This window comes from Periplaneta americana, chromosome 3 (assembly GCF_040183065.1).
Source record: "Periplaneta americana isolate PAMFEO1 chromosome 3, P.americana_PAMFEO1_priV1, whole genome shotgun sequence".
Lineage (NCBI taxonomy): Eukaryota > Metazoa > Arthropoda > Insecta > Blattodea > Blattidae > Periplaneta > Periplaneta americana.
Window position 1 is genome coordinate 24,895,300 of NC_091119.1, and position 17,075 is coordinate 24,912,374.

Genomic DNA, 17,075 nt, shown 5'->3' on the forward strand with positions numbered 1-17,075 from the left:
GCCGAGATATTTCAGTGTGTCAGCTTGTTATATTATTTTCTATTGTTTTCCCATCTGTTATTATATTTTTTAAATCTTTATTTAATAAATGTAGGCCTGGAGGCCTATATCTTCATATGAAATTTAAATTTAAATCATGGTTCATTTAACGACGCTCGCAACTGCAGAGTTTATATCAGCGTCGCCGGTGTGCCGGAATTTTATCCAGCAGGAGTTCTTTTACATGCCAGTAAATCTACTGACATGAGCTTGTCGCATTTAAACACACTTAAATTCCATCGACTTAGGCAGGGATCGAGCCCGCAACCTCGAGCATAGAAGGCCAACGCCATACCAACTACGCTATCGAGGCCAACTATATGGTGTGTAAGAATATTACGAAGAAATTATGGCGAAAATTTGGAGATGTATACATAATATTTTACATATAAAAATCTTGAATTTAATTCCAAAAATTGCGGAAGATCATGAAGAAATAATTGTTTATTTTAATAACAATAAAGGTATCCTTTTACAGATATCTGTATTGTTGTATTTCCGTCAGAACTTATATTTTCAAATTAGCATGAGTTGTGTTATTTCAGAACGACATTGGCATGGACATTCATTATTGTAAGTTTCTTTTGCAGAAAATAAATTAATTCATTACTTTTTATTCTTCAGTCTTCAATATTAAAACCAAAATTGGCTCATAAAATTTTTCTCAACTTCTTCTTTTTAAAATAAATTTAGTTTAAGTTAATTATTTGTGATAATTGTCAAGGTTTCTGATACTAATTAGACGTGAGGTGGATTTATATAATAGTTTATTAAAATATTTTATTTCACAATAGTACACCTATCAATTATCTAAGAATTTTGCCTTCCAAAATCTCATCTAGATTATAAGATTTGAGTAAGCCTGTAATGTAACCGCTATATTTGTTCTGAAGATCGTATATTATCTTGTCGCGGTACAGTCCAACTACCCATGTGGCCACTTTTGAGGTCAGGAAGTCCACAAGCCATCCCCAACCTCCAAGTTGCACTTCCAAGTCTCTGTAAAACAAAGCAAAAACAAAAGCAATATATTAAAGATCTTGTTGTTAAACAGCATAATTTTATTATTGGCGTACAAATATGAGTTTTCCTCTCCTTTTCCAATTCTAGTGACCATATAAACTTCTGTGATTATATTATGATTATGATTTGTGATACATTAAAAAACTGTGGCATATTTGGATATCACATTGTTTTGTAAACATTTACGATTAAAGTAAACTAGTGGCTTGTGCAGCAATTGCTGCAAACTAAGTTCTTTAGACATTTTTCAGATTTATTTTCAATGAAGAATACCAGACATTCTGAAAGTTATATGCTTCCATAATAATGAAACATACTCTCTCTCGAGTCAATGCTCAAGAGAACCACGCATATAAATATCTACACCACACCGCCATTAAATATATGAAAAAGACCCAACCCCACTTGATTAATAACTATAAAAATATTTGATTTTTAATAATATTATTATCTTACGTAAGTTTTATAGCTTTCAGTAACATATACTATATACACTAGGTCTATATAGCCGCCACTCAGTAAAATATAGAAATCAAAATCTAATTTAAGTTATTCTCTACATCTACTTATATAACCCCAAAACGTTTCACTTTCATATCATCAATATAGCATTAATATGTATAATTAATGAAAAATAGTCATGGCATTAACTATAACAATATTTCATTTCTAATGGTAATAATGCCATCAAACCACTTCAAGTTTTGTAGTTTTTAATATCCAATACACAGCTGTACCCAGAAAATTACACACCACAAAATCGAACCTGTAAATTATTTTTAGTAAGTTAAGTTTTTAATAACCAATTTAATTTGAGCTCTAAATATGTCCGCATACTTGCAGATCATGGCCTTTGTGTAATATTGTTTACTGTAGTGTGTGTTTTGTTTTATTCTGAAATGCAATTAGCTAGTTCTCAAAACTGACGACAGATAGATTTTGGAAAATAGGAAAATTATGTTGAAAAATTGACATTTCACTGAAAACTACTATTTTTCTGATAAACTTTGAGTTCCAAGCTTCAAAATGAGGGGTCTTTTATTAAAATCCGTTCAGCCGTTTTCCTGTAATTTCCATTACCAGTTCAAATTATATATATATATATATATATATATATATATATATATATATATATATATATATATATATATAGATGTTCACAATCGTGTTATGTAATTTTGTTTTCAAATTTAGACATCTTTTATAGATTTTTGTGTGATGCACATTTACAAATTTTGAGTTCATTTTTGAAAATTCGAATAATTCGAGTAATAAATTAAAAAATAATGGTATTCAATCATATGACTTATCTTTAATGTAAATTATGCAATTATAAATTTTCTAACTATGTATAAATTGTATTAGTTTTAATCTGAAATCTTGCCTTCAGTATAATACAGCAAAGCACAACTGATAACCACATCTTTTGAAATACGTAACACATTTAAATACAAAATTTATTATTCATGAAATTGATTCGTAATAATAATAACACAACCAACACACTTGAATAACTTCTCGTCCACACACGGTAGTCACATAGCAGTTCAATTAAATGACTTTGATATGATTCGTTGTATTTATTTTTATTTTAGTAGGTTATTGTACGACGCTTTATCAACAGCTTAGGTTATTTAGCGTCTGAATGAGATGAAGGTGATAATGCCGGTGAAATGAGTCCGGGGTCCAGCACCATAAGTTACCCAGCATTTGCTCATATTGGGCTGAGGGAAAACCCCGGAAAAAACCTCAACCAGGTAACTTGCCCCGACCGGGAATCGAACCCGGGCCACCTGGTTTCGCGGCTAGACGCGCTAACCGTTACTCCACAGGTGTGGACGATTCGTTGTAATTTAGTATTATTTTGTTTTTGTAAAAACATGCATATTTAATAATTCTACATATTTAAATAGTAGTCGATAACAATTTTTTCATGTACGTAACACATTCAAACACAATCTTTGTATCCTTTTTAAATGATTCTTAATATGTATGTATATGTATGTATGTATTTATTAGCACTACAATTGGGTATACACCCGGTGGCAGTGATATATAATGTACAATAATAACCATTACAATAATACAATAAGTATAGTAATAATAAAAGAATGAAATAAAATAGAATAAAATAAAATAAAATGAAATAAACGTAAATTTATTTCCAACTATAAATAAGTAGATGCAATAAACCTAGGACTATAAATAAAAACTATTCTATAATAACGCCTACAATAAGCAAAAGTAAATCTAACTTATAAGTACTTCTATTTCACCCAACTGTTACCAATTTAAGTAATTACATATCACCTTAATTAATTACATACCAACTTAATTACATATCATCTTAATTAATTACATATCACCTTAATTTATTTACATATTAACTAAATTACATATCAACTTAATTAATTATATATCAACTTAATTAATTACATGACACAACTTAAATAATTACACTGCACCTCTACCTTCTCAACTTTTTCTTAAATGTATTGATTTTAAGAGGACCACCCTGAAAGATTGCCGCAGGTAAGCTGTTCCAGTCTACTATTGTGCGGTCAACAAAGGAAAATTTTGCTACGTCCGTTCTTTGTTTTCTACATTTGAACTTCCTAATATTATGGCAATACAAGTGATATACGCATTTTAGTAACAGTATCCATGTACATTTACTCTACTAATTCCGGTTAAATATGGATATTCGAAATTTGATTTTAATTGGTACACTGAAGTGTTTCACTGTTTTTTTAAATGTTTTTTTTAATATTGACACCAACAATCTTTGATATTATGTAAAAATCTTCACTACAATTTTAATGCAATGTTTTTTTCATAACACATCTCGAATTACCAATGTCTGATGATTCCATACTGAATGGCGAAAATGTTAACAAATTTAAAAAATACAATGTAAATTTATAATTACATAATTTATGTTAAAGACTAGCCGTACCCGTGCGGTTCGCTGCACCCGTTAGAAATAAATATAAAGTAATTACATAATTAAAATAGGACATTTGATCCAGGGAACATTCGTGTTTGATAGAAGGATAAATCGTTTATTATGTTACTTAATTTAAATTTAATTAAAAAATTAAAATGCGATCATTTTGATCCAGAGACCACTCATTTGGTCATAAAAATTAGTTTAGGAAATACAAGAAACGAATATACAGAATAGCCTATCAAGTTTTCTGTGCATAAGAATCTATTTTAATCTTACCTGTCCTCGATTCACTCAGAAGTTACTGTGATAACATTATAGCATTATGTCCATCTAGAGAAACTACACTTTCCAATGGTGAATTAATAATTAATTATATAAATCGGTTAATTTAGCTTCAGATATTACTTCATAGAAACGCAGAAACATTATCTGTAGGCTATCTTTCATACCTTTCGATTGTTGCTGTCCAAGGCCCCTTATAGACGAAGTCATTTGTTTTTTAATTCATTACACGGCCTTGGATGGTAGTTATTTTAATTTTAAAACTCATTTATCTCATTAAATATCAGTCCTATCAAAATTTTTCAAAGAATAAAACTTATCGAAAATGATGTTTAAAGAAATATTTGTTATGTAACATTTTTCATAAAAATCAATAATAAGCGAGATATTTCGATTTATTTAATTCAGGCCCCCTTATAACCCCCCTTTTAAATAATGTATTTTGAATGCCATATAGCCTATAATCTAATTTACAACGAACTTAATTTATATTCCAATTTTCATCGAAATCCGTTCAGTCATTATCGCGTGAAAAGGTAACAAACATACAGACAGACAGACAGACATACGAACAAAAATTTCAAAAAAGCGATTTTCGGTTTCAGGGTGGTTAATTATATATGTTAGGACCAATTATTTTTGGAAAATCGAAAATTACCAGAAAAATTTCGGCTACAGATTTATTATTAGTATAGATAAGTGATTTGATTGAATACCATTCTTTTTTAATTTCTAGTTAAAGAGTTAGAAATTTGTATGACATTACTTACGGTTCACTGAATGTATTTACTATGTACTGTGCTTTATTAAAACTCACGTAACGAAAAATCCTAGAAGCTGAAGACATGTTGTTACAGCATGCGACTAGGATCGTCAGCAAACATATTCAAAACCAGGTGCTAAATTATAGACCAAAAGATAAAATACGGCCAGGAAAACTACTCAAGAGGCAAAGATACCATATTGTGAACTATATTCATGACTGGACTGGGTGTATGCTAATAGCAATAAGAAATGTTAACTAAAGTAGAGGAATAATAATCATCATCATCATCATCATCGTTCATGCATCCATCTTTTGGCTGGTCTTCCAATATTTCTTCTTCCCCGAGGTTTATATTTCCAAAACTTATATGGTATCCTGTCCTCCTGCATCCTTGAAATGTGAGACATCCATGTATTTGTATATTCTTATATTTTGTTGTTTAATTCATATATCTCAAGTTCTTCTCTTATTTCTTCGTTTCTTTTATGCTCTATTTTCCTGTAACCTGCTACGCTTCTCAAAAATTTCATCTCATTTGTTTGTAATCTAGAGGCATCTTCCTTTTTCATAACCCATATTTCGCTTCCATATAGTAAACTGGGCACTGACATCACCTTATAAAATTTTAGCAATGTATCTTTTCTAGCTTTTGATTTCAGGGTTCTTCTTGTTGTTCCATTTATGTAATTAATTTTTTCTATTTTTTCTTTTTGATCATAGTCTCCTTTATAAGATAAGGTAACGCCCAAAAATTTAAATTTATTTACCTGTTCTATGATACTCTTTCCTATTACTATTTTAGATCTTACAGGAGATTTGCCACAAAATGCCATAGTTTTAGTCTTATGTACAGATATCTCCATGTTATAGTTCTTATTTATTTTCCATAACTCATGTACTGCTCTCTTAGGTTATTTTCATTATTTGCTATTACTACCTGATCGTCAGCGAATAACATCATCATTATGAAATTATCTTCATTAAAATTCTGTGTATAGTTCCTTATTTTCCATTTTCTTAATATTTCGTCCATATATATATTGAATAGAATCAGCGACATACTGTAGTCTTGTCTCAAACCTAAGTTAACTTCCTCTACTCCTATCTGTGTATCACCAGCTATTTGTATTTTAGAATTAATATATATGTTTCTAATCACTTCAACTAGATGCAATGGAATACCTCTATTATATAATATTCTCCATAATTCATTTCTATTTATTCTCTCAAACGCCTTAATATAATCAATAAATGTTAAATGCGTTTCTCTATTATAGTACATTATGCAACGAGCCTATAATGATAGTAATTAAGAATCGAGTATGGATGTTTATGAAACGAGCGCAAGCGAGTTTCATAATTTTCATACGAGCTTCTTAATTACCATTATAGGCGAGTTTCATACGACTTTTTATGCTTGACCATATTTCTAACTTGAAATTACAGTATTCAGATGTATACATTTTATTTGTATCTGACAAGATCGGAAGTGACCTTGTTCTAGGTCGTGAATTGTGAGATGTGCGCAGACGCGAAAGTATTGATTTTTTCCGAGGAACAATAATGTCATTGACCTTGTGTAATCCCGTTAAACGTGGTATAACCTTGATTATTGAATTCGACATTGAAAAACGAGATGACAAATTGAATTTATTTGAATATTATTTACAATTAACGCTAATTATTATAGTAACAGAACATAACCTTCTGCGACAGTATTGGATTCCCAGCCTCTGTGACTTTTCGCTAATACACTTTCGATTGCATATCCGAGAATAATCGATACTTGCGGTTTTATAACGGTACAAAGCTGACTCGTTATTGGCTGAACACCTGTAAGCTGAGTTGTGATTGGCTGAAAACACCTGAATTTTAATGAGTAGGTGTACTTTAATGACATGCATTAAAGGATTGCTACCAGGTGTATAATTACTACATTTCGGCATGGTCGAGCATAAAATTCTTTATGCTTTTCTATTATTATTTGTTGTAATACAAATGTGTTATCTATACTAGAGCAATAATCATCGAATTAAATAACTGGTACAGAGCTTTATTACATTTATATACCGGTAACTACTAACTTAGTAGGAAACGTTTATATATTTTAGAATATTGTTTGTTTTAGTACCACTGAATAAAATGCTGTTGCAAGGGAGTAAATTCACTATTGATAAACTCTCTCTGCAACATTAACGTTGAATTTGCTCTCGTGGGAACAACATATCGGTCAGAATCGGCTGGCGTGGAGCACCCGCCCTCCGGGACTATTAAAACACACTCATCCATAACGACTTTGTGGAATTCAATTTAATATAATTATCCCTGGAATCTGAGGCTAGAGCTGGATTGGGGAATTATGGGGATTGGGGTACACAGAGAATCAACTTATAATGGAGAGTTTAACTTTCCTAAAATTATTTTAAATGCAGTGCTTTTTCTTAAATTCTTTCGCATGATTCACATAATTGTTATTGCTCGGGATATCATTACAGTTTATAATTATAATTAGAGCACGGAACTTTATGCACTAAAGAAAACTGAAAATATGCTTGCAACTTTACAGTAAATACTGTTGAAATATGCGCTATAAAAGAATACACTTTAGAGGTTTCTTTGATTTAATAATATGATGTAATTGAAAATAATTTAAAGTAATAAATGGCATAGTCCCGCGCCGTGGTCTAAGGCATCCTGCCTAGGACTCGCGTTACGGAATGCGCGCTGGTTTGAATCGTCATGGGGGAAGAAATTTGTTCATGAAATTTCGGCCAGTGTATGGGACCGGTGCCCACCCAGCATCGTGATGCACTTGGGGAGCTACGATAGGTAGCGAAATCCGGTTGCGAATGCCAGCTATAACGGCTGGGGGGATCATCGTGCTAACCACACGATACCTCCATTCTGGTTGGATGATCGTCCACCTCTGCTTCGGCATGTGGGCGTGAGGCCAGCAGCCGGCTGGTCGGTCTAGGCCCTTCACGGGCTGTAGCGCCACGGATTAATAAAAAAATAAAAGTCATCAAGCCACTATAATTTTTATTAAATCTAATTTGTATTCACAAACCAATATCTTTAATAAATATTTTCTGGTACTTTTTCCTTTCGGCATATCGGTCGTTAAACTTGTAAGCAGATCGATCATGCACTGGTTGTTCGCTTGGTTGTACAGTAAAACTTGTTAATAAAAAAATTGCAATCCACATGTCTTCATTTTCGAAGATGTTTATATATGGAGTAGCCTATTTCAAAAGTCAGTTCAAACATTAAACCGCTATAAATATTATATTTGAGATAGGGAAAAAACAAAAACATCACAGTGTTGGGCAAACAACGGGGTTTACAAAACATTGGGAAGATGTCCGCCGTTCTCTTGTTCAACGTACAGCATTCTGTCTGCGACACCATGCACAGCATTTTGCAGATAATGTCTTGGAATATTGGCAATTTCTTGCGAGATGGCATCTTTCAGTTGCAGTAGGGTTGTTGGATGTGTCAGGAAAACTCGTTCTTTAAGGTAAGCCCACAACCAAAAGTCGGCCGGATTGAAATCTGGAGATAGCGGAGACCACGTTGTTGGAAAGTGCCTACTGATGACACGATCGCCAAACACCTGCGTAATTAATTGTTTTGCAGGGATAAAGATGTGGGGTCGAGCGCCATCTTGCGTGAAGATTATGTTTTCCATATCGTAATTCCTCAGTCTAGGGATGACGAAGTTCTGTAACATGCTGTAGTAAGCGCTCCCCGTTTACTGTAACAGTCTGTCTTATTCCATTATTGTCCACACCTGTGGAGTAACGGTTAGCGCGTCTGGCTGGGAAACCAGGTGGCCCGGGGTTCGATTTCGGTCGGGACAAGTTACCTGGTTGAGGTTTTTTCCGGTGTTTTCCTTCAATCCAACATGAGCAAATGCTGGGTAACTTTCGGTGTTGGACCCCGGACTCATTTCACCGGCATTATAACCTTCATCTCATTCAGACGCTAAATAACCTAAGATGTTGATAAAGCGTCGTAAAATAACCTACTAAAAATTAATGGTGGAGTCAACACGCGTAATTGAGGTTCGTTTTCCGACCAAAGTCATCAGTAGTAGGCCTTTTTATTGACTTTATTTCTCTTATTTTTTATAATTTTTATAGGCTATGACTTGGAAATTATTCTAAACATATATAATTAACCGCCCTGAAACCGAAAATCGCTTTTTTGAAACTTTTGTTTGTATGTCTGTCTGTCTCTCTGGATATTTGTTACCTTTTCACGCGATAATGGCTGAACCGATTTATATGAAAATTGCAATATAAATTAAGTTCGTTGTAACTTAGACTTTAGGCTATATGGTATTCAAAATATTTTATTTAAAAGTGGGGTTATAAGGGGCTTGAATTAAATAAATAGAAATATCTCCCTTATTATTAATTTTCTTGAAAAATATCACATAATAAAAGTTTCTTTAAAACTAATTTTCGATAAGTTTTATTCTATGAAAAATTTTGATAGGACTGATATTTAATGAGATAACTGAGTTTCAAAATTACAATAACAACGCCATCTAAGGCCGTGTAATGAAATAAAAAACAAATGACTTCGTCTATAAGGGCCTTGGACAACAACAATCGAAATCTATTAAAAATAGCCTACAGAGAACGTTTCTGTGTTTGTATGAAGTAATATCGGAAGCTAATTCATTGTTTAATTATTATTTCACCATTGGAAAGTGTAGTTTCTCTAGATGGACATAATTCTATAATGTTATTACAGTAACTTCTGAGTGAAATTTAAGGATATACAAGACTTTTAAAATAACAATACAATACATTTTCACCGCCTCAAATTATAGCGTTGTTGATTTTGCAGTAACTCCTATGTGCAAAATATAAAATTTTTTAGTAGGAAGAAAAAACACATTTATTCATTCCATGGCAATGGTACATAGGAGATCGTGAATTCTTACATTTTCTAAAGAAAGAAATATAATTACATATCACTGTTTATGCTGTATCACTATTTAAGTTATTTGAAGGGTTCAGAACCATAGTGGGCCAAGCGCCATTTACTGAAGACGCAGAAAAGAAGGGTTAAAATTAAGTTATTACCATAATTCAATGGAAACATATAGCAGGTAATATAATGTATACACATTAAAACTAAATGATATGTCAGTCTTCATTAAACTGTGGTTGCATGTAATAACAAATAAGAAACATGTTAAAGAAATTGTCATTGCAACAAATGATTGCTCTCTGAACCAAAATGACCGCATTGTAATTATTTAAATACAATTTAAATTAAGTAACATATTAAACGATTTATCCTTCTATCAAAAACGAATGTTCCCTTGATCAAACGTCCTATTTTAATTATGTAATTACTTTATATTTATTTCTAACAAGTGCAGCGGAGCGCACGGGTACGGCTAGTGCAAAATAAAATTGTATATTAATTCAAAAGGGAAACCATTACAGTTGATACAGCATCCTAAAATAACCAATTAAAAGAAAAACATACGGTTTATAAACTTTAAAACACTACACATTTTTAAAGTTAAATACGACGTCAGTGAAAACGAATCCTTGTTAAAGGATTATTTGAAATCGTGGATGATCATTTGTAGATTTAAATAACACACTGCACTAGTTGCTGCAGGTATGTACAGTCGTGATCTTGTTGACATTGCGCAGTATGCTCTGTCACTGGATTTTCGTAGAAACAAAGGGATTTATTTATTTCCAGGAAGCGAAATTTTAATAAAACTCTACAATATTAAATCCGAGCGCCGGATACCTATATAGTATTCGCTACTGCTTCTTTTCCAAGAATCCTTCACTTTCCCGAGGACTCCGATCGTCTGCGGAACTTCTTATCCTCGTATTATTTACGAGTATTATGTTAAGCGGAGAAATAAATATTTGTATTGTATTCAATGGATTTATGGTGTATAATCTGTAGTACGTGCAGTGAGTGACCAACGAATTAATAATTGCATGATTTTACTATATAATTCGCATTTGTAATACCGTAAGTCATGACAAGTAGTAGACAAATACCTTTAATAGTACTAGATGTTTCAGACCACACGTATCAGCCTTTTTTCTCGAAAACCATGTGATCATGGTTGTTCATAAAATAATATTGATAACCTAAATCTATGTAAAGAATCGATTGCTGGTAATACCATTTCCCGTAACAAACCGGAAGTAGGGGTACCTGTGGTCAACTTCGAAATTTCAAATGAGGACATGGGTCATTGAAGGTACCATTGGAAATTACGTTTAAAAAGAAACAACTTTTACTGAAACTTTTTTTCCTAACTTTATTGTTTACTCAGAAAGCAACAAAAATGGTATCTTTTGAGAAATGCTGTTTGTTATGTACGTACACTCTCCATAGTTAGTGTTCAAAATGTACGCCACCCTGTGCTAAGCAATGTTCTGATCACCTTCTAACATCCGTGATTACACTTCAGCACAACTGAGAGACCCACAGGCTTCTCTAATTCTTTGTTTCATGTCTTCTGTAGTTGTTTTTCCATGAAAATCTGGAGCCTATAGTGAGGTTTACGTAAGAGTAGTTTCTCAAAGGCTAATTTGCCCATCTCTTCAGTGATACCAACAAAAACCAATTATCACCAAAGAGAGTGAAATCACAATGCCATATACTGAAATAATAATAATAATAATAATAATAATAATAATAATAATAATAATAATAATGTTACTATTATTATTGTTATTATTATTGTTATTGTTATTATTGTAATACAATTAACAAAACAATGTCTTGCTTATTTACTTACATATTTACCACATCTCATCTCTATGTTGGGAGGTGTTTTCTAAATTGTTGAATAATTTGAGAAAGAGTGTATTTTCGTCCTGGACCTCTCGCACTTTATGTTGGTAGTTAATAGATTAATATGATCTCATATTAAAATTTATTTTGTCTGACAACATGAAATTAATTGCTCTGTCTAAACAGTTTAAGATTCACGAGGCCTAACCTAAAATAGTACATTATGCAGCGACCATATAATGATAGTAATTAAGACGTGAGTATGTTTGTTTAATCCTTCCCTTAATCCTTTCATATGTGTCTGAGTGAATGATGTGTAATGTCTTAAATGTTTGTGTTGTATCGGAGGCGGCCCTGGCATAGAGCTGATCCCTCATCCGGGGAGGCCCTCCATGTCCTTGTGTGGTCAAAAAAGTATGTATGTGATCCATAGCTTAATTTCTCTCTCGACAGGTCGCGGCCCTCTAAGGCCCGGGTGGCGTGGGTCGTGTAAATGTACCTAGAAGGGAGATGTTAAACTGAGAGAAAGAAAGAAAGAAAGTATGTTTGTTTATGAAACGAGCGCAAGCGAGTTTCATAATTTTCATACGAGCGTCTTAATTACCATTATAGGCAAGTTTCATACAACTTTTTATGCTCGACCATATTTCTAACTTGAAATTATTCAGAAGTATTCATTTTATTTGTATCTGACAGAAGATCGGAAGTGACCTTGTTCATAGCTCTTAAGTTGTGAGATGTGCGCAGACGCGAAAGTATTGATTTTTTCCGAGAAACAATAATTTCATTGACCTTGATGTAATGTAACATGAACTAATTTTGATATAACCTGGAAATTGAATTATACATTGAAAAACGAGATGACAAATTGAATTTATTTGAATATTATTTACAATTAACTCTAATTATTATAGTAACAGAACATAACCTTCTGCGACAGTATTGGATTTCCAGCCTCCGTGACGTTTCCCTCGTCTTTCGATTGCATATCCGAGAATAATCGAAAACCTGAACTTTAATGAATAGGTGTACTTTAATGACATGCATTAAAGGACTGCTACCAGGTGTATAATTATACATTCGGCATGGTCGAGCATAAATGTATTTTATTTTTCACGTTAAATGATTAGTACGAATTCCGAAAACAGAATAGCACTATGCAATGTATACTGTACTTAAAATTTTTAAATAATGTCTATCTTAAGTAAAAATACATAGTTCTAAGTCACTCCCATACTATTTCCTCTCGTGGACATTTTAATAAAACTCTGTCCATTAGCCACGTGCACATGTTTCATACCAAGCCGGTCTGTAAGTTATATGTTTTATTTTATTTTAGTAGGTTATTTTATGACGCTTTATCAACATCTAAGGTTATTTAGCGTCTGAATGATATGAAGGTGATAATGCCGGAGAAATGAGTCCGGGGTCCAACACCGAGAATTACCCAGCATTTGCTCGTATTGGGTTGAGGGAAAACCCCGGAAAAAACCTCAACCAGGTAACTTGCCCCGACCGGGAATCGAACCCGGGCCAGCCAGAAGCGCTGACCGTTACTCCACAGGTGTGGATGTAAGTTATATCTTATTTATTTATAATTACACTTATCTGAATATAGTGTTGAATTGAAATCACAACGTAACAGAACTGAATTATGTATTGATATTAGCATTAATACCGGTGTTACTAATTAATTATTAATTACATTCAAATTTAACAAGCCTAGTTATACTTCCATTTCATTAGTTTCTTTCAGTGCAAAGTAAAATTATTGCTGCCAACATAACAGTTAGAAAATAACTGCCAGTTGTCGTATTTGTCGGTACTCGAAATTCGAAACAAAGTTGGTAAAAGAAAATTCAACCTAGAAAATCACTATAATCCACTAGCATATGTAGTAATAGGGGGAAAACGGTTAGGTTTCACCCTTAGGCCGTTAAGTAAGCTGATACGGACTATATATTTTTTTTCCTATTGCGTTTAGTGAGAAAGCAAATGCAATGAAAGAGAAACCAAAACAATATCCGGAGGAATGCTTTCCATTGAAAAACAATGTACTGTGTGGTTAATAAAAAATAAACGTTATTTTTCATTTCTGATTGTGAATTGCTGATTCTCAGCGCTGCATAGGTACGCGTATTTGACTGTCGCTTGTTATGAGTTTGCCTCTGCAATATATGGATCAGTTATTATCCCACAAATTCTCAGAATCGACTTTGTAATTACAAGCCTATGGTATACAGCCGCTTCCATGCTCTGTGTTACGATCTCATAGCAGAGCAACTGAAATACAAAGAGCTTTATTTGGTACCTATGAAAATGCAAATATTTGTCAAATAAATCCTGCGATTTGAATGTGGATCTTACTAATATTACAAACTATTTTGTTTTAATACGTGACTCAGAAAAGTTTCCTTTCTCATTGTACAAAATGTACAGAAATTGTTGTGTTACTGGCAAAAGTAGTTTTTCGATATTTTTAGGATAATACTCAATACACTGCCTTCAACCTCAGGAAACAACCCCGGTATTCATTTCTGTTCCAGGCTAAGTAGGCTTAAAACCCCAAGGAAAGATATGCTATAGTATATTTAATATCATCTGAAAACATATTCTTTGTATCGCTATGTAGTACTTCATGTTTTGTTTCATACAGAAGCACTATGACTATCGTTACTATGGTAACAATTTAATTGTTTATATATTTTGTTAGCCCCTATGTTATAATAGTACATTATGCAACGAGCCTATAATGATAGTAATTAAGAATCGAGTATGGATATTTATGAAACGAGCGCAAGCGAGTTTCATAATTTTCATACGAGCTTCTTAATTACCATTATAGGCGAGTTTCATACGACTTTTTATGCTCGACCATATTTCTAACTTGAAATTACCGGTATTGAGATGTATACATTTTATTTGTAACTGACAAGATCGGAAGTGACCTTGTTCTAGGTCGTGAATTGTGAGATGTGCGCAGACGCGAAAGTATTGATTTTTTCCGAGGAACAATAATGTCATTGACCTTGACGTAGTCCCGTTAAACTTGATAATATTATAATATTATAACCTTGATTTTGAATTCGACATTGAAAAACGAGATGACAAATTGAATTTATTTGAATATTATTTACAATTAACGCTAATTATTACAGTAACAGAACATAACCTTCTGCGACAATATTGGATTTCCAACCTCCGTGACTTTTCGCTAATTCTCTTTCGATTGCATATCCGAGAATAATCGATACTTGCGGTTTTATAACGGTAGAAAGCTGACCTGTTATTGGCTGAACAGTTGTAACCTGAGTCGTCATTGGCTGAAAGACCTGACCTTTAATGAGTAGGTGTACTTTAATGACATGCATTAAAGGTCTGCTACCAGGTGTATAATTACTACATTTCGGCATGGTCGAGCATAAAAGTAGTTTTATTGACTATTACAGTTTTACTATGTCATACTACTTTGGACCAATAAAACGGTACCAAAGGACGTCTTTCAACCAATCATGGCTACTTATCGCACAATTTTATCGCGTCCCTAGCATTTGTTTATTTTTATCACTACCCTAGCATTTGTTTCTTTGTTTGCCAACATTTCAAACTGCATTGGTCTGGACGTCAAAAAAAAAAAAAAATTACAAACCACTCCAGTCGATACACAGCACTTTCAAATATGACTCGCATTGGCATTCAATATAACCGAGTAAAATACTCCTAAAAAGAAAACTCAGACTGCATTACAAACAGTCATGATATTCTAGAAACTTGATGACTTCGGACGTGATGTAATACGACGCACCATTTATGAAAGTTACAACAACCACATATCCCCTACATTGGACATCATTTCAAGTGCAATGCAAAAAAAGATACAAGGCACATTCATTCATTCATTCATTCATTCATTTTATTCCATAGATCTTACATGAGAAATGAAGCTTTAAGATGTGGAACAAGTCACAGATTACCAAATGCTGTGTTGGTAAAAAAAATATATTATATGACTCAATTGTTACAAGTTATACTATTCTTAAATTTGTGAAATTCACAAATTTATTATGTTGACTGTATAAAAGAATAAAACTATTATTACGTGATTCAAATAAATATACTTTTTTCTTATAATCTGAAAGACCCAACCCGTGAAGTTACGTAACTTTTCATGACCTGTTCACTGGCGGGTTAATAATAGTGGTAATAATAATAATAATAATAATAATAATAATAATAATAATAATAATAATAATAATAGGCTAACAAAAATAACAAATGTTATTAGTGATCGTAAGCAGGACGTTTAAGTGACGTATTCTAGTAGATGTTGCAACGCTGCTTCCTTAGTCGCGTATCAAGTTGTGTAACAACAACCACTGCTTCGGTAGTTTACTCACTTATTGCATCCCTTCCCCTAGTTTTTTTTCGAGCGAACGTACAATACATAAAGCACATTGGTGGCTGTAGCCTATATTATTTTTTTCGCGTACATTACTTACAATACTAATGATTAAAGAGGCAATATTCACCTTCGACAAACTTCCTATTTTATTTTATTCGTGCACCTCGTTCTCAAAGGTCTCTTTGGGTTCATGAGCATTCAATTTACTCGTAGGCCTATCTATACTCTACATTCTGCAGATTTCCCCATCCATGTCTTAAGGGAAATCGCTCAGTATTATACAAGTTTACGCTATTATTTATTGTAAATTAAATTATATTATGCGGTAGTAAGAAACTACTGATTTATATTAAATTATACTAGGTTATACAAAATAACTATAAATATAATTTTGACACGCACAGAAAACCAACAAGCGGGAGAATGTAATGAACTCTAGCATATGACATGATATAGCTCTACAACATGTGCCGCATGGAACGCTCTTGCCATCTAGCGGTAAAACTTCCCATAAGATATCCCTTTTATCACACTGAATGCGTCTTCTATCATCTTTCGCAATACACCAGCGTTCTGTCCTGTGAGCTAAGGACACTGTTCTCTGTTGAAAGACAAAGTTAGTTGTGGGAGAACCACTCTTACTTGGGGACTCCCAGAAGTAATAATAATAATGCTTTGTTACGTATGAATAATTTCTTTGCCAGTATACAGTATAGATGGACTTATTGAGTAATATTATACATACATAATTTTGTCTAAAATCCAATGCACGGGTCTCCTGACCGTACGTGCTTTGTACCCGAAACAAGTCCTCCTTTGTA

General features: G+C 32.9%; 1 protein-coding gene across 1 annotated transcript in view; it reads right to left on the reverse strand.

Moving 5' to 3' along the window:
• Nucleotides 1-789: 789 nt before the first annotated feature.
• LOC138695860 (uncharacterized) overlaps nt 790-17,075 on the reverse strand; it is a 138,139-nt gene continuing 121,853 nt past the window's right edge. Inside the window, exon 11 of the mRNA XM_069820154.1 lies at nt 790-1,038. Within this exon, the coding sequence (XP_069676255.1) occupies nt 846-1,038 (193 nt within the window). The 3' untranslated portion in view covers nt 790-845. The remainder of the gene's footprint in view (nt 1,039-17,075) is intronic.